Source organism: Mya arenaria, chromosome 2 (genome assembly GCF_026914265.1).
Source record: "Mya arenaria isolate MELC-2E11 chromosome 2, ASM2691426v1".
NCBI classification, from domain to species: Eukaryota; Metazoa; Mollusca; class Bivalvia; order Myida; family Myidae; genus Mya; species Mya arenaria.
In genome coordinates this window covers 59,795,167-59,816,385 of record NC_069123.1, presented here as the reverse complement: position 1 = coordinate 59,816,385, position 21,219 = coordinate 59,795,167, and the positions used below count along the sequence as shown (strand labels likewise).

Genomic DNA, 21,219 nt, shown 5'->3' with positions numbered 1-21,219 from the left:
GGGCAAGTTATTTTAATATCATTCTAATGATTAAAGAGATATGGAGCAGACATAATATGTTAAGTTATTAAATGGTTAAATAGATATGTAGCAGCCACAAAATAGAGCCATATGACTGTTAAACCACTAAGTGTGACCTTGATCTTGAACCGAGCTAGTTTCAGAATATGCTGTTCACATTGTCTCAATATTATGTAGATTTGTTGTGACATATTTCAAAATCCTTAAAGCAGTTAAAAAGATATGGAGCGAACATGAAATGTAGTCATATAGCCTTCACCTTGGAGATAGCTGGTTGCATGTTATCTGCACATCATCTCAATATGGTGAACAATTGTGGCGATTTATTTCCATATCCTTTACGCAGTTCAAGAGGTAAAGAGAGAACATATTACAGTCATATGACCTTAGATCTCTAAGGGTGTCTTTGACCTTAAACCGAGCTGGCTGTAGCATGTGCTCTGCACATTTTCTCAATATCATTAACATTTGTAGGAAGTTATTCCAAAAATCTTCAAAAGATATAGAGCAGACATGAAATGTGACCCACAGAGGGACAGACAGGCAACTTGAGCAAAAGAAATATGTCTCCCCATTTATGAGAGGAGACATAATGAAAAGATAAAAAGACATGATGGTAAACTCCAGTCACACAACATACATGCCAATGGTCTGCAAAGCAATCTAGCACCATGGAGATGACAGGGGCTTCCCCTGGAAGTCTGAATGCCTCCAGGTATTGTCGAAGGGCCTCATCTATACGCAGGTCCTCAAAGTGGAATGACCTAGGAAGAAAACATATGGGTTAAGCAACAAAAGAGCAAGGAAATATTGATCCCATCAATTACAATGAAAATCAGTTCAATGTATATAAATATTATCATAGGGATTTAATTACAGTAAAACTGCGGTCATTCAAACAAGCGGTCGTTCGAGAACCGGCGTTCCCTCGAGGTCGGAGCTTGGTCCCGAATTTTTGTTCTTCTATGTTCATATAAAATATACCTACGCTGCATTGGAACCTAGTTATGTCGAGGAGTCGAGCAATATATTCGGTCCCAAGTACACAAATCATGCACAAAACCTTATGACTCCCTCGAGGTCATAATCTCACACTTTTTCCCGAACGCGTGTTCCAAAATAAACAAAATTGCTAGGTATTAAATTTTTGTAACTTGTAAAAATGTTGAAAGGCTATTTGATAAGGTGTGAAAAACCATTTAACACTGTGATATTGGTTTATTTTGGCATTTAAGAAGATAATTATGAGAAGTGCAGACAATGCGAATGTCCGTCGGACAGTCGGACATGTCCGGTATATTTCAATTTTGACCGACGAAACTTTTGTTTTGGTCGGTCACAATGTCCGGTGAAAAATTAAAGTCAGCACCGTTTAATTTTCGGAAAATTTACTTTCAGTTTCTAAATAAATGTTCAGAGTTATTTTTATATCATGATTATTCAGCGTGTTAATCCGTGTTTCACTATTTGTAAACCCCGTTTCGACATGTTTCCGTAAAAGCCGATAAAACGCGTAAGGTTCCGATTTCAGCTCGTACTCTAATACTTTTATTTTACGGAAATTACAAAATTCCATATGTAGTGGTTCCTGGCAATCGTGTTTATTTAAATATGATGATTAATATACCGAGCTGACTTTCTTTCCGCTCTGTTTAACATTGCCAATAACAAGAACTCTACTTTCATTTTCGCATAAATGTTGTGCCTGAGTTTGACTTGTAGTACAATTCGTTACATTTTATAACCATATTGTATTTTTAATTTAAAGATGAATTAAAAGAGTAAGATCTAGCTGTTTCATGGGTAGACGAACCAGATATGAGTTTTTTTGGGAGGCAAGGCAAGAAAAAAATTATGACATTTATAAGATCTGAATAATGATTTTTTTACATTACGTTTGGCTTTTTTTGTAATTTATTATAGTACTGTAGGACAAATCTAACCAAACAGATCTAAACCTGTTCAAATGGGGAATTACAAAACTTATTTAAAAAAGAGGCTTAAAATCAAGGTTTAGGCTGATGTTACTGAATACTGTTTGTAACATTGCGACAGGTAAAAATTTGGTGCGACAGGTAAACTTTCAGTGTTTACCTGTCGCAATGTCCTGTGAAGAAGGAAAAGTTTTCGCGTTGTCTGGAAGTGAATGACGAGAAGTTAATTGTGAGAAATTTAATTGAGTAACAAAAATATGAATAAACACTACCATATCGATCCAACATCGGAATCTCTAAAAATTCCTTCTTGTCACTTTGGTTTGCAATATGGCAATTTTGTAAAAATAAAATTTACTATTTATTCATTTATTGATATTTCTTTTACATTTTATATTTAGTATACATATAGTATACGACAGCCTTTGAACATATGTGCGATTTCCACAACGCAACACACAATCTGTGTCTTAGTAAACAGATGACTTCAAACTTAAAATACACTGAAAGATATTTCATTACAGACTGGAGAATTGAAAATCGGGTCGTTCGAAACATCGGTTCTCTCGAGGTTTAGGCTAAGTCCCCGGCGACCACGAGCGATCGCAGTTTTACTGTACATGGTTTACATGTTTGTAAGATCATACTATATTGTACCTTTAGGACAATGCTTATTGTCAGCATGTTTTTCAATTTTATGACTTAATATGGAAACAACCACTGTCGAATACAATCAAAACAAGAGATGTTTGTCAAACATTATGCCCCCCCTGAGCGCCATGTTGTCAGGATTATATGGACAATTGAATGAAATATGCACGGACCGAAATGACAGCTGATTTGTCGCTAACATTATATGCCGTTGAGGCAGTTTTAAGATTATGACCATTCAAAGTTTGAGGATAGAGTGTGTTATGACCATGACCTTTGACTCTGTGACCTCAAAATCCATAGTAGTCATCAGCTGGTCACCAGAAATCTAAATGTTAAGTTTGAGGGCCATGGGTGCAGGCATTGACAAGTTATCACACAGACAGGCATTTTTCGTTCAAGGTCACTGTAACCTTGACCTTTGATCCAATGACCCCTTAAATCATAAGGGGTCATCTACAGCTCCAAGTCAAGTTTGAGGGCCATGGGTGCAGGCATTGTCCAATTATCACTTCAAACATTTTCGCATTCAAGGTCACTGTGAACCTGACCTTTGACCCAATGACTCCTAAAATCAATAAGGGTCATCTCCTGGTCAGGCCCAACTTACATGTCAAGTTTGATGATCATAGATTCAGGCATTGTTGAGATATCACTGGGAGAAGATTTGTTAACTTTTTTGCGTTAAAGGTTACTGTGACCTTGACCTTGGCCTGATGACCCCCAAAGTCAAGAGGGGTCATCTACTGGTCAGGCCCAACCTTCATGCCAAGTTTGATGACCATAGGTCCAGGAATTATCGAGTTTGCTTTCAAGGTCACTGTGACCTTGACCTCTGACCCCTTAAATCAATAGGGGTCATCTACTGGTCAGGCCCAACCTCCAATTCAAGTTTGAGGGCCATGGGCGCAGGCATTGTTGAGTTATCACTCGGGCAACCTTTTATCGTTCAAAGTCACTGTTACCTTGACCTTTGGCCCAATGACCCCTAAAATCAATAGGGGCCATCTACTGGTCAGGCCCAACCTCCAATTCAAGTTTGATGGCCGTGGGTGCAGGCATTGTCGAGTTATCAGACAACCTTTTACCATTCAAGGTCACTGTGACCTTGACCTTTGGCCCGATGACCCCTTAAAAACAATAGGGGTCATCTACTGGTCAGGCCCAACCTCCAAGTCAAGTTTGAGGGCCATAGGTGCAGGCATTGTCGAGTAATGACACGGACAACCTTTTACCATTCAAGGTCACTGTGACCTTGACCTTTGGCCCGATGACCCCCAAAAACAATAGGGGTCATCTACTGGTCAGGCCCAACCTCCAAGTCAAGTTTGAGGGCCATGGGTGTAGGCATTGTCGAGTTATCACATGGACAACCTTTTACCATTCAAGGTCACTGTGACCTTGACCTTTGGCCCGATGACCCCCAAAAACAATAGGGTTTATCTACTGGTCAGGCCCAACCTCCAAGTCAATTATGAGGGCCATGGGTGCTGGCATTGTTGAGTTATCAGTCAGACGACCTTTTACCATTCAATGTCACTATGACCTTGATCTTTGACCCGATGAGCCCCAAAAGCAATAGGGGTCAGCTACTGGTCAGGCCCAACCTCCAAGTCAAGAATGAGGGCCAAGGGTGCAGGCATTGTCGAGTTATCACTCCGACATCCTTTTACCATTCAAGGTCACTGTGACCTTGACCTTTGGCCCGATGACCCCAAAAAACAATAGGGGTCATCTAATGGTCAGGCCCAACTTCTATATCAAGTTTGATGACCATAAGTCTAGGCATTGTTGAGTTACCACTCGGACAAGCTTTAAAATTATTTTACCATTAAAGGTCACTGTGACCTTGACCTTTGACCCGATGAGCCCTAAAATCATTAGAGGTCATCTACTGGTCAGGCCCAACCTTCATGTCAAGTTTGATGACCATACGTCCAGGAATTGTTGAGTTATCACTCGGACAAGCTTTGGTCTACCGACGGACCGACCGACCGACCGACATGCCTGTGCAAAGCAATATACCCCTCTTCTTCGAAGGGGGGCATAATTAAAGAATTAAAAGAGATACCAGAGTTTTGAAGACAAAAATAAGAATGACATATTCATATTGTAAGCATACTTAACAAAAGCCTCCAGCAAGGGTGTATTGTTTCTCTTGGTGATAAACTCCCCGAGGACCTTCTTGTCTATTTTAGGGTTTTCCTTGATGAAGTTGACGACCTCCCCGGGGTCAAGGGGGTCCTTGAGGAGGCCCTGCTCCTGCAGATAGTGGATTCCCTTTCCTGGCTTCTGGTTGAAGTACTCTGTACCGGTGTTGTACACCTGAAGGGAACATGTTAGAATGTTTACAATGCATGCAAATGGCATTTAGTGTCAGATTACAGTGATATCAAACACAATTTAAAAACATGGGTCAGCTTTTGAAATTGATTTTATTTTTTTTTAAATAGGGACTAACAACATGATATAAACAGATGAACTCCAAGCACCTCTCTGATACCATTCCATCATACTGAATTCAGGTATACATGCTGATAAACATATACAGTATCACTCTTTTCACTGTTGAGGTCCGGAGATATTGTTTTGAGTTGGATTTTATATTTATTACATGAAGATAAGTGAACAAATACATGTGCTAGTTCAATTTTTGCCACATGAATGCTTGTTACATTTAATATGGAAAATACTGTTCATGTTCATACCCTTTTCCTCTGTTTGAGGGCATTCAGCTCATCATGTGACGGCAGGTGCTCAGAAACCTTCATCCTGTTCGGTTTAATGAAAGGTCCCTTTTTAGGCTCAATTCCTTTTTTATCTGAAAAAGAACACATATTTGATGTGATTAAACACATTTTAAACAAAATTCATTTTGGAAAATGACAACATTTTCTTGGATAGTTCTAATTGCTCTATTTCTATATTAACTTATCAAATTCCAAACATGGTTTTATTGATTGTCATCTTATGAAATGGTAAGGCCTGAAAAAAAACAGGCCCTTCCTACTGGTGAGGCCCCGACATTACAATTTTTATTGACCATTGGTTTGTTTTTTAAATTGAAAAAAAGTGTGTACTTTCAAGCTTTCTTGGAAAGAATTATAAAACGCCATTCCCAAATGATGACAATAATGTTTTAATATGAAGCCTTATAAAATGTAAAAAGTCTACCTACCCTACCTGTTTTTGAAAAGGAAGTTACCCTAACCAAACCAACTTTTTTTTACCTAACAAAAAATTCATCAAACATACATTTATTTTATATTTATATAACACATCTTTCACTCACTTGGAACTAAATCCTTGGCCTGCATGACCTTTTTAGCCATGGCATAGCCAGTGGTGGGTGGACCAATGACCTTATCTGACCCTACCACATCCTTCATCTCCCCTGAACCTGTCTCCTCTGGCCCTGCAGGATCAGTGAGGTCTTGCTGGGGTTTGGTGGCGGTAAGGATGCGGGTGTGGCAGTGCTGCTCAATCCCATCCACCACTGTGACCAGGGCGTCCAGCGACAGTAGGTGGGTAGAGAACAGTCCTGACACCGGGAAGGCATTCTGAAGTAAGGATATATTGATATTTATCATAAAAGATATTTATAAGGAATATGTATATTAAACAAACATAGAGCTGGAAGTATAACATGTTAAACACTTTTAAAACTACAGTCCAAAATCGCTATGTCGACGTCGGATATCTCGACTATCTGGTTATATAGACTTTTTTCTCCGGTCCCGAATTTATTCTTTCTTAATCTATATAAAAGAAATCTGCTTGTGTCAATTATTCTATCTTGATTTTTTCGCTATGTCGACCTCCTATTTCAGTCCAGTGGTCGAATTTCACACATTTTCCTTGTCCCTTATGTCGAACTGTAGATCAAGTTGTAGGTGCGAAAATTGTTATGAAGGTTTGCGGCGTGTCGCTAAATTACGGTGCGTGTCAAAATAACAAACTGACATAATTGGAGATTAATTGGAAAGTGGGAATAATTAAAGTTGTTTGTTTATGTTTTTGATGAAAGAGTCTTTTGTTGATCAAGCTATACAGTGAAACGCACAATTTAGGTCAACGATGACATCATCGAAAAATTCGACAACATTGAAAGTTACGTGAAGAAGTAATTTCTCTATACAGCAAGTAGAAAACAAACGGGCATAACAAACATGCTATTTTAAGAATGTCATTTGTGCTTTACCATTTTCTTACAATATACAAGTGTATTTAATTTTGGTTTTATATCTGATTTGTATACTCAGTAAACGTGAATTAAATAAATTTGGCACAAATAATTCATTTTTTATCTCTTTATTTTTAAATAATACGTTTGCTGTTTCCATGAATGGAACAAGACTGTTCAATTGCAGAATTCGAATGGCAGACATATATCAATCTCATTTGTGTTGGGATTGGTGATACTTTTTTGTAATTCGGATGCGTCAATTGTTCATTATCTCGAATTTTTTCCCGTGGTCCCGACAAAGTCAACATAACGAGTTTCGACTGTACCTTAAATGCAAAAAATATGGAGCTCCATTAAAGCCAAACTCCTTGTTAAGGTTGGTGTTTTTGTTAACATTTACAAAAAGAAATAGATCACTGGTTGCATTAGGCCTCTTTAATACTTCGTACAAACTTTCTGCCTGATGTCAACAAGTGTGGACAAGATGAAAACTCTGTTCAAAAGTATGGTCACCTTACATATCAAATAATAACATTTAAATTACCAATAACTTTTGCTGCAATATTGAAAATTCAGTAACATTTATAAACTGTGTTTTTATGTTATGTAAACCCTCAGGAAAATATCTGTCTATGGTGGAACAGTAGATGCAACTCCAAACTACAGACTAAAAAAAATTAAGGATAAAAATTTTTCATTCTTTTTTTTCTGATTGTTTTTTATTATTATATTTATAGAATTAATTTCATGTTTAAATTTATCTCTTTGATATGTTTTCAGGAGATCCGTTGTTGTTTTTTTAATTTTGAGAAATATACATCTTAATAACAGATAATTTGAGAATTACATCTAAATAACAGAGAATTTGTTTCGTTTCATATTTCGCCATTGCTTTTTACCTTTGACAGGAGTTTCGTGAGGTCCTCGAAGAGGTTTGTACAGTAAAGGTCACAGTCATAATTCAGGTAGAGCTCAGTGACTAGCCCTGGTATTCTCCAAAGCTGGACGATCGACTCGAGGGCCAGCTCCCGCACCTCGTACGTGATCCGGGGATGGTCGGACGTAATGATCTCACTCAGGCGGGTCAGGTACATCTGGAAGATACAAATATTATTACAGTACTTATATATAATTTGTAGCATAAGGAACAAGATCAAAGTATGTTTTCAAATATCAAAAGACATATGTAAGGACATGATGGGAAGGTTAAAATTGCTTTATTAATAACTGAGAAGATTGCTCAGAAAAAAAAGATTTCTGAAGGATTTGAAATAATCATTTCTTATATTTCAGCCAAATTCATTTTAGGTTATTCATTATGTGTACACAGAATGTTTCCATACTCTGGTTTTAAAGTTTTAAGTTCACACAGGTTATATGATAACATACAATGACTTCCATGATCATAAATATTCTTTAATAACAAAAAAAAAAATGAAAAAGTTATTCTTTACCTCAAGTTGTAGTTTGAGATGGGCCCTCAGGGACTCAAAGAGCAGGAAACAGACCCGCAACGCTGCTGCTGATAGGGACAGCCGCTCTGACTGCACCAACTGTTCATAAGTAGGAAATGAGGTCAACTACATTTATGATAATTGTAGTAATAGTTGAAATTCCCATTTGACAGTGTAACATCAGAAAACGAGCATAAATTTGATTTCAAAATGTTATTTATAGTTGAAATTGTTCTAGTAAAGATCATTTACATAAAAAAGAATTGTTTATAGTCATAGCTAAAAAATATTCATATTCCAGGTTAGAAGAACTCTTCCACACCAATAACATCAACGTAAAATGGTGTCATAAGACGTGAAAAACGAAAAGCAGCTAGGTAGACGCCAAACAAACCATACAGTGTATGTACATGTACTTACCATGAACATAAATCTGCACATGTCGTCTTTTACAAGGAAAACAAGAGAGGAGAAATGGCCAATGTGGTCTGCCCCCGACTCTAGGGCGACAGTGAGCAGACTGAGGCCCATATGAATCATCACATCCGTGTTGTGCCGATCCAGGGGATTGGTCAGCGAGATCAGGAACCGGAACAGCTCTCGTACACATGGCAAACCATACGGGATTAACGATACACCTGAAACAGTATGAAATTATTCCATGAAAAAGGCTTCCTGATACTGGACTAAACATATACTGTATCATGGCTAGATATATACACATAATACCGTAAATGACTGGGTATTAGACGCACTTTTTTCCCTCAGATTTTGATGCAAAAAAATGCCTGCGTATAATACCCAGTAACAATTTTTTGAACTTTTTTTCTGAGGTCAATTTCAAGCCGAGAGTTTGTTTGATTCGTCATATTGATTGAGTATATACGGGTTAAAACGGCGGTTGAAGATCGGGATACGGTATATCGTAAGACGTTTATAATTTCAACAAAAATATTTTTCGATTAAAGTTACCGTTATTCACCTAAGAGTTCGGACACTCTAAATATTTGGACACCCATAATTATTTCCCGAAATAATTTATTTTGCGTACCTAATTTTCGGACACCCAAAGGACATCAATCATAACTTTCATAGTTACCAAGTTTCACAGATGAAGATAATTGATTTTTATCTTTACAATGCCTAGCTAGATTACCTAACCGTATACACCACTGTGACAATTTAATTAGTTACTACCCATCCTAAACGATTTATTGCCTGTTGAAAAGGAAGTGTGATATATTTATTTGAGGATTAAACAAACAACAAGGGCAATCAAGGGATTAAGAAAACATGGACATGACATGTTTGTAAAACGATCTGCCAATAAGCTTTCAAACTTGTACCACACTTATAGATTATATGAAGCAATAATCGTACAGTTATACATTAATCCTGCATAGCAATGTCCATGCTCTCCACGAGATCCTCGTGGGTATAACTGTAAGTTATGTGACGTCACACAGTGTGACTCTTTGATCTGAAGCCGATAGAATGTGTTTATTCAGTTCAGTGCATGTATAAAATGGTGTTTTAATTAACTTGATGAAGGATTTACACGTATAGGCGTAATAAATAAGTTTATGACCATTGATTACTACAGATAAATTAATAAGTGGTAAAAAGCAAACATGAAGAAAAAAGGCAGGTTAAACAAACATGTAAATAAAATGTAAAAATGATAATTTTCTATGTATTCGGAGAGCGAAAAAAATAATTAATTTATGGTGTCCGAACTCTTGTGAATTACGGTATTCAATATTATTTTGAATAATAAATTGAATTAAACAATAATCAAACTTACATATAAAAAAGCAAAGTTGGGCACTGTCAAAATATTTTTTGCATAACATAACTTTTCATTCTCGACAGTATGGTTTTAAAGATAACCATCGCCATTTTCACGAATTTTTTTTTTTTGTCACTGTCAACAAACATGGTGGCTGAAAATGCCGGGCGATTTTGACATTTTTTCTATGCGTCTTTTAACCAAAAACATAGATTAAAAGTTTTTTTCTCGGACTTTTCACAGATTTTTTCCCTGCGTCTAATACCCCCTATCGTCTTATACCCAGTCATTTACGGTATTTATTAAAAAATGTGACTTTTGCACTGACCTTCATTGTGGTGGTGTTGATGGGGGATGAAGCGTACTCCCCTGGGGTTAACCATCTCATCCTTATCCCCTATTTCCCCCTCATGGGTGCTCGTGTCTGAGACGTCTAGTGGTTGGGATTCTTGTGTCTCAGAAGTTATATTGTGGGAGTCTTCCTCATCGCGCTCTGTCTCTGACTGGGACACTGGCAGACTCATCTGGTTTAAAAATGTTGGAGGTCAGTTCATTGACAATTATTTATTCATCAAAAAGTACTCTACTTTTTGAGTGCATGTTATCAATATAAACATCCAATTGGTGCCCTTTCTAAATTCAATACCATATCTCCTATATACTGGGTATATTTGTTTGTTCAAACTGGAGATCTGTTGGTTTAAATAAGCTCAGATAAGATACACATCGGAGTAGAGCTTACCTCACTTGCTGATCTGACCAGGCTCTCACTCTCAGGTATATTTAGGGAGATATGTTCCTTAAAGTCTGTGGAGGAGCTGGTTCCGCACATGTTGACCTCCCCAAGGGATTCAACTGGTGGCAGGCTCAGGTCTTCCCGAGACTCATCATATACATTAACACTAGCAGCCTACAAAATGCACTTTGTTTATTATTTTGTAAGCATAACAATTACTCATTGGAAGCCCTACTTTTAGAATCAATTAAAAGATCACAATTTTAAGTAACATTTTTTTTATTTTATCGATATACTTTGAATACTTTATACTTTATTTGAATATAATGTTAAAATTTTTAACAGCATTTTAAATATTCATTGTTATAATAATTCATTACTTTCATATATCGAACCTACCCAAATTATATGACATACATGAACTTGTATCTTTGTACCTGGAAACCATTAACAATGTCAATTATTGTAGTGCCCTCTACAGGTGTTGTGGCTATACTCTCCCGTGTGGCTTCCAGGTATGCCACACCCGGGTCTACTGCGGTGCCTGGATCCACCCCACTATCCTGGCCCTCAGATACTGTATCCCCTCCTACACTGCCACACTGATAAGAAAAAACATACACCTCACCTGTTGTTGTTGTTGATTTTATACTAATATCACAAACATATTGGGCCAGTGCCTTATTCTTGATGGTAACTAAGTAATCAGACCCTTCCTTACAAGTAATCACACTACAAATAGTTTTATTATATATTTTGTAGTTTCTAATAATTAATTTATTATAGAACTTCTATGTATAATTTCATTCATATTAAAAAAATACAAAATACATGTAACAAATTATTCATCTCGATATGCTTTATATGACAGTTACATTTAGAATTTAGTAACTTACATGTAAGCAAATGATGAAATACTTTAATTTGCCATGATTCTTTGGTATAAAACCTGGATATGTCAAGGAAAAACACTTACTTAAAGGCAGTTTAGTGAGGAACATGCCTCTTAAACAACCTTTCTTCTATCTACACTGTTTTAATAACTTTACATACAAAGCAAACATTAAGAAAATATCTAGTGAAGAGTAAAGACAAACATACCTCCTGCTTTTCTATAGTATTTTCGCTCTCCTCATTCAGCGCCTGTTCTAGTTCCTGTTCCTTCGTGCTGGGACCCTCTCGAGTCTCCTCCCCCTCCTTAGGTGGCCTCCCTCCCTCCTCCAGTGTAGTTGAGAGCTGACTGGATGGTTGTGAGGCAGAGTTGGTCTGCTTCGTTTTCTTCTGTTTAGGCTTGGGAGACTTCTTCCTCCTGCCCATTCTTGCTTGGTCAACTCCACCCGTCCTCATTTTCAGCTGAAAAATAAGCATGTTATATGAAAATTTAACTGTCAGATTTCTATCTATAATTTTTTATCTTATCTTTAACAAGAGTTTCCAAACAACAAAAAACATGTTACTTGTATATTCCAGAATAAAAGTATGCCCATTTTTCATAATTTCTCATCAAATGAATGATGCATATTGAAATCTTAAGACATGAAAAACATCAATACAAATTCATAACAAAATTATGGTCACCTTTTTCATGTTTGCATTCCATTTAGGGTCTTCCCTAAACTGAGGTAATCTGGTAAAAAGCAGCTGAACCATGTCCATTAGAGTGTGCTCGGCCGACTTCCGCAACAACTCTGAAGGCATAAGGTTATGATCATTTAACACTCTTGAACCAAACCCGAGACAGCTTTTGTTAAATCACTGGTAAAAAATACACAAGCCTTGCACTGGTATAATTCTAATTCTGGGCTTGCTCAAATTCTTGATTTTATATCACAGGGCTTGTTAAAAACGTTGATGCTAAGAACTGGTGTAATAATTAGGCCTTGCTCAAACAAAAGTCTAATTTCATAGAAGGATATAAAATCTTACCACTGAGTCTCATTTCAAAGCAGATTCTGAAACAGGACTGCATAATCTCACAGACAGATTCATTATTCAACAGGACTCCTGCTGGACACAACAGTAATGTCCGCAACACCTGCAAAAGAAACATGATGTAAGAATAGTTGTAAGGATGCCTGAGAGGGTCCAGAACTATTTATTCTAACAGTAGTCACATGTAAGCTGATTTTTTTTTATTTCTCAGATTATCAAAATTGAGCTTCTGCAATGGGTGAAATACCTAAGGATAACTAAATAGGAGTAATAAGTCTAAAATTAATATCAGGAATGTTAAGCTTCCCACATTAAAAAGTTTGTGATTTTTTTATATTTGTTTCATATTTTTCACTTGTATTTACATTGTATTTAAGTTACATGTACTTGTAAAACAAATGAAATTCTATGTCTCATCTGATAATCAGAAGTAATCGGAAAAGAGACGAGAGCTTGTGGTATATATGTTGTACATACATGGAGTATCTTCATGAGAACAACCTCATCAGAGCCCGGGTCAGTACCCACAAATCTGGCGTGTGTTACAGCATCCGCAATATTTTCTATTGCTGGGGCGGCATCATCACGGCTTGGATCTGGACAAAAGTTGAAAACTAGTTACATGTACACGTCTGTCATATCATGTGATCAATTTCAAGAACATTTGGGTAATGTTAAAATTCTCTTAGTAATATTTTTTCCTCCGTTTCTTATCGAAGATAAAAAAATTCTACTGAAAAACTTCATAAGGTTAATAAAAATACCTCAACACTTTTACCAATGTTTTCAGATAAGTTCAAGTAACAACTTGATTATAATAGTTTAAATTTTCTATTTGTTACAATTCTATTGCACTTCATATGCCATTTACAATAAATGTCCAAATATATAAATGCTGACACCTACCTACAAGACCATATGAAAGGAACTTATTGACAGAGGTGAGAGCCAGGCCTGTGATAGGACCTGTTGTATCTTCTGACCTGATTACCTCCAGAAATGGGCTCAAAAATGCATTAGGTTCTACCTCATGCAGCTCTGCAATAAAAATTAAGCATTGTAAAAACAATTGGAGTACCTTATATTGGTGATAAAACTATTACTTGATTTTTAATGTGAAAATGACTAATCTTTTAGTGATTACAAGTGCTATCATTCAACCCGTTTTCACAAAGTCTTGACTCATGAATGTCGTTATGTGCCTGTTTTCTAAGTTGTTTGACCCCTGCTTATAAATTATACCGTAAATGACTGGGTATTAGACGCACTTTTTTCGCTCAGAGTTTGATGCAAAAAAATGCCTGCGTATAATACCCAGTAACAATTTTTTGAACTTTTTTTCTGAGGTCAATTTCAAGCCAAGAGTTTGTTTAGATTTATGTAGAAAGGGATGTTACTCGCGTCATATTGATCGAGTATATACGGGTTAAAACGGTAGTTGAAGATCGGGATACGGTATATCGTAAGACATTTATAATTTCAACAAAAATATTTTTTTTTAATAATTATTTCCCAAAATAATTTATTTTGCGTACCTAATTTTCGGGCACCCAAAGGACATCAATCATAACTTTCATAGTTACCAAGTTTCACAGACGAAGATTATTGATTTTTATCTTTACAATGCCTGGCTAGATTACCTTACCGTATACACCACTGAGACAATTTAATTAGTTACTACCCATCCTAAACGATTTATTGCCTGTTGAAAAGGAAGTGTGATATATTTATTTGAGGATTAAACAAACAACAAGGGCAATCAAGGGATTAAGAAAACATCGACATGGCATGTTTGTAAAACGATCTGCCAATAAGCTTTTAAACTTGTACCACACTTATAGACTATATGAAGCAATAATCGTACAGTTATACATTAATCCTGCATAGCAATGTCCATGCTCTCCACGAGATCCTCGTGGGTATAACTGTAAGTCATGTGACGTCACACAGTGTGACTCTCTGATCTGAAGCCGATAGAATGTGTTTATTCAGTTCAGTGCATGTATAAAATGGTGTTTTAATTAACTTCATAAAGGATTTACACTTATAGGCGTAATAAATAAGTTTATGACCATTGATTACTACGGATAAATTAATAAGTGGTAAAAAGCAAACATGAAGAAAAAAGGCAGGTTAAACAAACATGTAAATAAAATGTAAAAATGATAATTTTCTATGTATTCGGAGAGCGAAAAAAATAATTAATTTATGGTGTCCGCACTCTTGTGAATTACGGTATTCAATATTATTTTGAATAATAAATTGAATTAAACAATAATCAAACTTACATATAAAAAAGCAAAGTTGGGCACTGTCAAAATATTTTTTGCATAACATAACTTTTCATTCTCGACAGTATGGTTGTATGGTTTTAAAGATAACCATCGCCATTTTCACGAAAAAAATTGTTTTTGTCACTGTCAACAAACATGGTGGCTGAAAATGCCGGACGATTTTGACATTTTTTCTCTGCGTCTTTTAACCAAAAACATAGATTAAAAGTTTTTTTCTCAGATTTTTCACAGATTTTTTTCCCCTGCGTCTAATACCCCCTATCGTCTTATACCCAGTCATTTACGGTAGGTTGTCTGGTTAGCGCACTTGCTTCTCACAAAGGCGACCCGGGTTCTATTCCTGGCCTGGGTGCAGGAGAGTTTGGTTTGTGGTCACCAAGCCCCACAACACAAGATCTTGCGTTAAATTGTGCAAATGAGAGTGCTAAATATAATGTTGTAATAACTTGCTTCACAATCGTTGTAAAATAAATAAGTTTAAACTAAACTAAATTATATCGGTATGAGACATAATGGTAGAAATACCTGTGATATTGTTAAGTATATCTTTCAACTGTGAGAAGCTGGCAATAAGTGGGTCGCCATCGTCATCCCTGTGTGAATGGGAGGTCCAGCGTGCTGAGCGACGCATGGCCATCACAACCAGCGATATCTCCCCCTGTACAATGTAGATCCCATTGCTTGGGGATCCCATCTTTCTGTTTAAAAATTAAGATAAAGTCTTGTTCTTATAATGAATAAGGCTTAAAAGTGTTTGTGGTGGTTTTTAGAAATGGCATCTTTAAATTACATTCAAGCATGATACAGTAGCCTTAATATACAGTGTCTATAACATCAATACATCTCGAAACCTGTAATATATTTAGCCAATTTTATCGCTTTAATAGAAGTTCACTTTTCTTCAATGAGTTTCACTGATCAGGAAATTTCCAGAAAATGATATATAACAGTCCAAAGAGGATGAACAATGATCATTAAGTCTGAATTTCAACGAATGATTGTTTTCTTAGTATTCAGTTAACATGTATCCTGTTACTCAGGTCTTTGCTACTAGGAAAGGCCAATGTAGGAGGTTGATAATGGACTTGAATACACCATAAATACCATTGCATAATGAATCGGAATACATTTTTTTATTTGGGGAATATTATATTTATATTTTAAACTCAATAGATTATTATGATATGTTTGTTTTCCAAGGCTGACTCACTTAAGGAATGAATTGCGGGGTTGATGTAATTATCAGGGTATGAACGCAATTGGGCTGGTCAAAGTGTGTGGAGTCCGAAGAACTCCATGTGTACTTTGACCAGCCAAATTGCGTTCATATCCCCGATAATGACATTAAACCCGCAATTCATTACTTATATTTACACCAATAGTCCATTATTTTATTTAATAATTGTTAAAAAAATACTTCATTTCATTTAAGAAAACCTTTCAGTAATCCTTTCTTACCCATTCTGTAAAAAGAAAGACCCGACTGTAACCGGAAACATTTTTTTCAAATGATGTCACAATAACGTGGGAAAAAATAAACCACTTTATATCACTTTTAAAAATAAAATTTAAACACTTATGGCAACTATACATTTAAAATATAAGAAATTAACACTTTCTAAAATGTTAATTGATATTTTACGGGACCTGCTGACACAATACAAACAATAACTAAATCAATAGTTTGCATGTATAATGTTATGCAATGAATTGCGATGCGAACATATCCGAAGATGTTGCGTTCATCGATTGATAAACGCAATTGCCGAAAGGCAGTTTATCTAAGGAATGGAAGTTGAGGTGTTAATATAGACTATTAAACCTGGTTCATAAATCCGTGGCCGAGTAAGTGATTTAGATGTTTTGAAATATGCACAATTCATAGCTGAGCAAATTGTGTTATTTAAACCAGTCAGTTTACTAATATTTCAAACATTTTTGAAAAATATTTCTTCAGAATGGACCGAGAATAAAAATATTAAGCATAAAATGGAGTTTTACTCATTTCATACTGTATCATTAATGCACCAGTCAATTGTAACCACTGCCTCCCCAGGTCCGGGGAATAGTGGGGACTTTGACTTTTGGTCAAGTTAACCCCGGGAAAAATCCCCGCCCTGCGGAGACGAACTGATGGTAAAATCCCTGCCAAATGCCTAGGTAAGGCCTATTCCCCGCTATATTTTGCTCTAACAAAACCGTTATACCCCGGACCTGGGGGCCGTGGTTACAATTGACTGGTGTATAAGAGTTAACCCAACTATCCTTTATAAAGTTTATTTGGGTTTTATATTCTGTATCATTTTTATAAGAATAATACTATATAACGTTCTGAATGGGCACTCCGATTGACATCAAAATCTCATGATGTAATAAAACTGAAGTCTATATACATGCCTGCAGCCACTACCTACCATCACTTCGACCTCTATAACATAAGAGGATTAAATTAGTAAAAATCGAGGGTTCAAAAATACAACACTGTGACATGATCAGAAATCAGAAGCTTAACAACCCGACCCTGATAACAGATATTTTCCCTCGAAATTATTGTCTACAGACTTTTTATTAACAAAAGATCTAAAGATATGTTCAACTTACTTTTCGATATATAAGAAGAAATATGTTTCCAATTGACCTGTTTATAATAACAATACCAACAACGACGAAGAAATCAACTAAACTATGGTCATTTTTGGAAAACAGAGTATGTATTCTGATGAAAAATCGTGTCCATCTCAATAACTTTGTGTCTGTCAAATAATTTTAACAACAACTACATTTCTACCGTACAAATATCTTTTGACAGCTACAATTCTACAAATTGACAAAATGACGTGGTATATCACCGAATCGTACCGTATAGAATAAAGAGTAATAAGGGGAAATAACCTAAGACGCACACAAATGTTATTGCGTCACAAATGGGTCATAATAACCGTACTGTTAATTTTACTATTTAAAAAGGAGCCCGATCAACCAAAGATTTTTTTTCCAATTAAAGACTTCATGTGTTATAGATGAAGTGTAGGCATATTTTTTCTACAAAATATATTGATGAAATCTCCGTCTTGATAAATATATAATGAGTACAGTAAGTACTGTACTGTATGCATGTATTAATTCTGATGAAAATTCTCTCAATTTAATCATTCGGCAGAGCAGCAAACAGCAAAGACTCCTTGCTATTAATCTAAAAAAAATGTTGTTGTTGTTGTTGATATTAATCGATGGTGACTTCCTCATCCTCCTTAATTTACTTCTTATTTATAAGTTATTAAACATATTTGCACATTGAGGATTTACAAGAGGGAACTGTCCAGGTGCGGATCAGCCTTCTAAATTCTAGGTAGTTTTGACAGCACCTTAATTATTTCCTCTGCAGGGGCGTAGCTTCCTATAGGCCGTGTAGGCCGCGGCCTACACAATTTTCAGAAAAACAAAAACAAAAAATAAAAATACCAAATCATTGCCAACTTTGGAGCTTATCAGCGTAACGACGGTCTCTACGTACGGTATCGATTTCTCCTCTTAGTGCGATAGTAGCGTTAAGATACGCTAGTTTAGCACTTATTTATCTACCGCACCCAAGGCAGATAAGAAATACAGAATTTATGAGGGTCATAAAGTTGACCCGTCCTTTTATTTTAAGTTGCGATAGAAAATTTCTGTTTTAGACGTTTTAAGATTTTGCCATAATTAGGTAGAGTTGTTTTATAGGGGGAACGTTAGTTGATAAAGTACTGTAAATATCACATTGTATCTGATAAACTAAACTTTTACATCTTATATGCTTCGTCTTTTTGTTTAAGTCTTTAATTGATCATTTATCAAGACATTAAATTGAGGCCAGTTCCACACCTTTATTTTAACAGTTTGGTAATTTTTCCAGTAGCAGTGTTACACAAAATTGGGTGTGAAATTTCGAATAGGAACAGCTAAAATGAAATATTAACTGTAGTTGCTATCATTTACTACCGGTCTTTAACGATTCAAGTCAAGTAAAATGTCATTAATGTTGTATTGACAATAAGACAGGTATACCCTTTTATTCCCTAACAACATGTTGATTTAATGGCATTTTGACACGTTATGAAAACCTAGTGCACTCGTTACTAAAAATATGCTGACAAAATTCCATGAAAGACATTTCTTACCTATTCAAAATAATTATATTTACGCTAAATTTATAAACATGTTTGGTTGAGTGCAAAATGGTAGACCAAAATGTAACCATTAAGAATTATAACTTAAGCAATACTAATGAATATGTTGACTTGATGTAGATATGTAAATTATTATCTTTGAATACCCTTATTTATTATGTTTCATAGCCAATATGTTTTTCCAAAATTGTCACTGAAACTTGAAACATTAACATATTATAAGAAAAGTGTTACCTTTTAACTGTCTGTTATAGTGATTGCTATTAAATATGGGAATAATTTTTGCTAAATATATTACTTTCCTTTTTTACACAAAAAATATGACATTTCTTAACTACTAATGTAAATGAATAATCGAGTATCATATATAATTTCAATTTTATAATAACAAGAAAGGGGGGAGGGAACCGAAATAGTTATGGAATAATTTTATTGCTATAAATGACAAACTTCAGTGCACATATATGTATGTACACCCAGTGTCATAACCTTGCCGATGGATTATTTCTATCCTGCTGTGAATACGCCGCGGGGTGTGCCATAAAACCATTATCGTACAGTTGAATACACATTTTCTGGGCATCGATTTTCTACAAATTTTACATAAATGTTCAAAAAGGACCAAAAGATATTCAAAAAATCATTATTTCGAAAAGTGCATTTGAAAGAGAAAAAAATCTGCATTGTAATCCGTTGGAAGCTAAGCGGTCGGATGACTATAATAAATTTAAATAGCAAAACAATTTTTAGCTCCTTCTTATTTTAATGTAACTTTTAATGACCAACAAAACCCTTAAAAAGGACCAAAATGTAAAAATCATAGAATTAAAACAAAACCACCATCTTCAAGGGCAAGAATTATCCTAACATATATGTAGGAAGTAAGTTGATCTGTTGAAAGACTTAGTCGTGAGAACTGTTTAACCATATTTTCCCTATATAACTCTATAGGCACTTTCGATTCAGCGGATTTCTCCAAAGTTGGCAATGTGCAATAAAAACTTAATTAATATATCGGAAACCAGGTATTTCAAATCTATCGTTTTCCTTTTCACTAAAATACACATTCATACGACATTAATGTTACGTATATAATTTGTCGAAATTTGCATACCAGTAGTCTGCGCTTTGACGCTGTTGATTACATACAACATTTATTTAATGTAAAACATATTGATATCGTTACTCTCATTCATGTTTTTACAACAAAGAAATATACGCTAAAACGCACCCAAGACCACCTAACTAAAACGAAATCCCGGGGATGCATGCCCTCGTGACCCCCCCCCCCCAATTACCTAAGCCTACATCGTCACATGTGTGACCTGAACGGTGTAATCTGTATTTATATGTAATTAGTGACAAACATACAAACTGGTGTAAATCGGTTGGCAGTTTGCACGTAAATTGAACAAATAGTTAAAGAAAAAAATGTTCATTTTTTTTATATATTAATATATTTTTAATATCTTGGTATAAACTTATAAAACCGGGGGGGGGGGGGGGCAAATGTCCGCCCCCTCGAAAACGGCGGGGGGGCAAATGTCCGCCCCCTCGAAAACGGCGGGGGGGGCAAATGTCCGCGATGGTCCAAAAGGGGGGCAAACATCCGGGGGGGCAAACATCCGGGGGGGCAAATGTCCTAGAATCGCTTTTTAGAGGTCCATTAAGAACTGCACCTACATGTATATTACATATTTGTTCTCATCCAGTCATCCACCAGCTTTAACAGGGTAGTTTGAAATTCTTGTCTTGTTCTGAAAGCTAACAGAACAGGATAATCAAATTAACCTATCAGTTGCTGACATTTATGAAAATATGGGTAACTTGTTAACGATATTTGGAAATGATCCTAGCTTGGCCTATGATTGTTCCCATCAAGGGCTTTTCCGGTCATCCACTAGCCTTAACAGAGTAATTTGACAAGCTCGTGTTGTTCTGAAATCTGACAGGAAAGGATGAATTTCTTGATCAAAATGACTGATCAGTTGCTGACTTGTGACCCATTTCGTATAATTTTGACATTGGTGATATAATATTGATTGGTCTAAAGTTC

General features: G+C 35.8%; 1 protein-coding gene across 5 annotated transcripts in view; it reads right to left on the bottom strand.

Annotated features, from left to right (window-relative positions):
* The window catches only part of LOC128207336 (Golgi-specific brefeldin A-resistance guanine nucleotide exchange factor 1-like), a 36,409-nt gene extending 18,567 nt beyond the window's left edge, over positions 1-17,842 (bottom strand). For all 5 annotated transcript variants that reach the window (XM_052910191.1, XM_052910208.1, XM_052910218.1 and 2 more), the window contains exons 1-17: positions 17,599-17,842; positions 15,523-15,695; positions 13,610-13,741; positions 13,181-13,299; positions 12,698-12,806; positions 12,350-12,459; positions 11,873-12,124; positions 11,209-11,373; positions 10,778-10,945; positions 10,364-10,559; positions 8,667-8,884; positions 8,247-8,345; positions 7,692-7,886; positions 5,899-6,166; positions 5,315-5,427; positions 4,729-4,931; positions 662-785 (exon numbers count right to left, since the gene is read on the bottom strand). In XM_052910191.1, the coding sequence (XP_052766151.1) occupies positions 662-785; positions 4,729-4,931; positions 5,315-5,427; positions 5,899-6,166; positions 7,692-7,886; positions 8,247-8,345; positions 8,667-8,884; positions 10,364-10,559; positions 10,778-10,945; positions 11,209-11,373; positions 11,873-12,124; positions 12,350-12,459; positions 12,698-12,806; positions 13,181-13,299; positions 13,610-13,741; positions 15,523-15,691 (2,640 nt within the window). In that variant the 5' untranslated portion in view covers positions 15,692-15,695; positions 17,599-17,842. The remainder of the gene's footprint in view (positions 1-661; positions 786-4,728; positions 4,932-5,314; positions 5,428-5,898; positions 6,167-7,691; positions 7,887-8,246; positions 8,346-8,666; positions 8,885-10,363; positions 10,560-10,777; positions 10,946-11,208; positions 11,374-11,872; positions 12,125-12,349; positions 12,460-12,697; positions 12,807-13,180; positions 13,300-13,609; positions 13,742-15,522; positions 15,696-17,598) is intronic.
* Between the last annotated feature and the right edge of the window lie 3,377 nt (positions 17,843-21,219).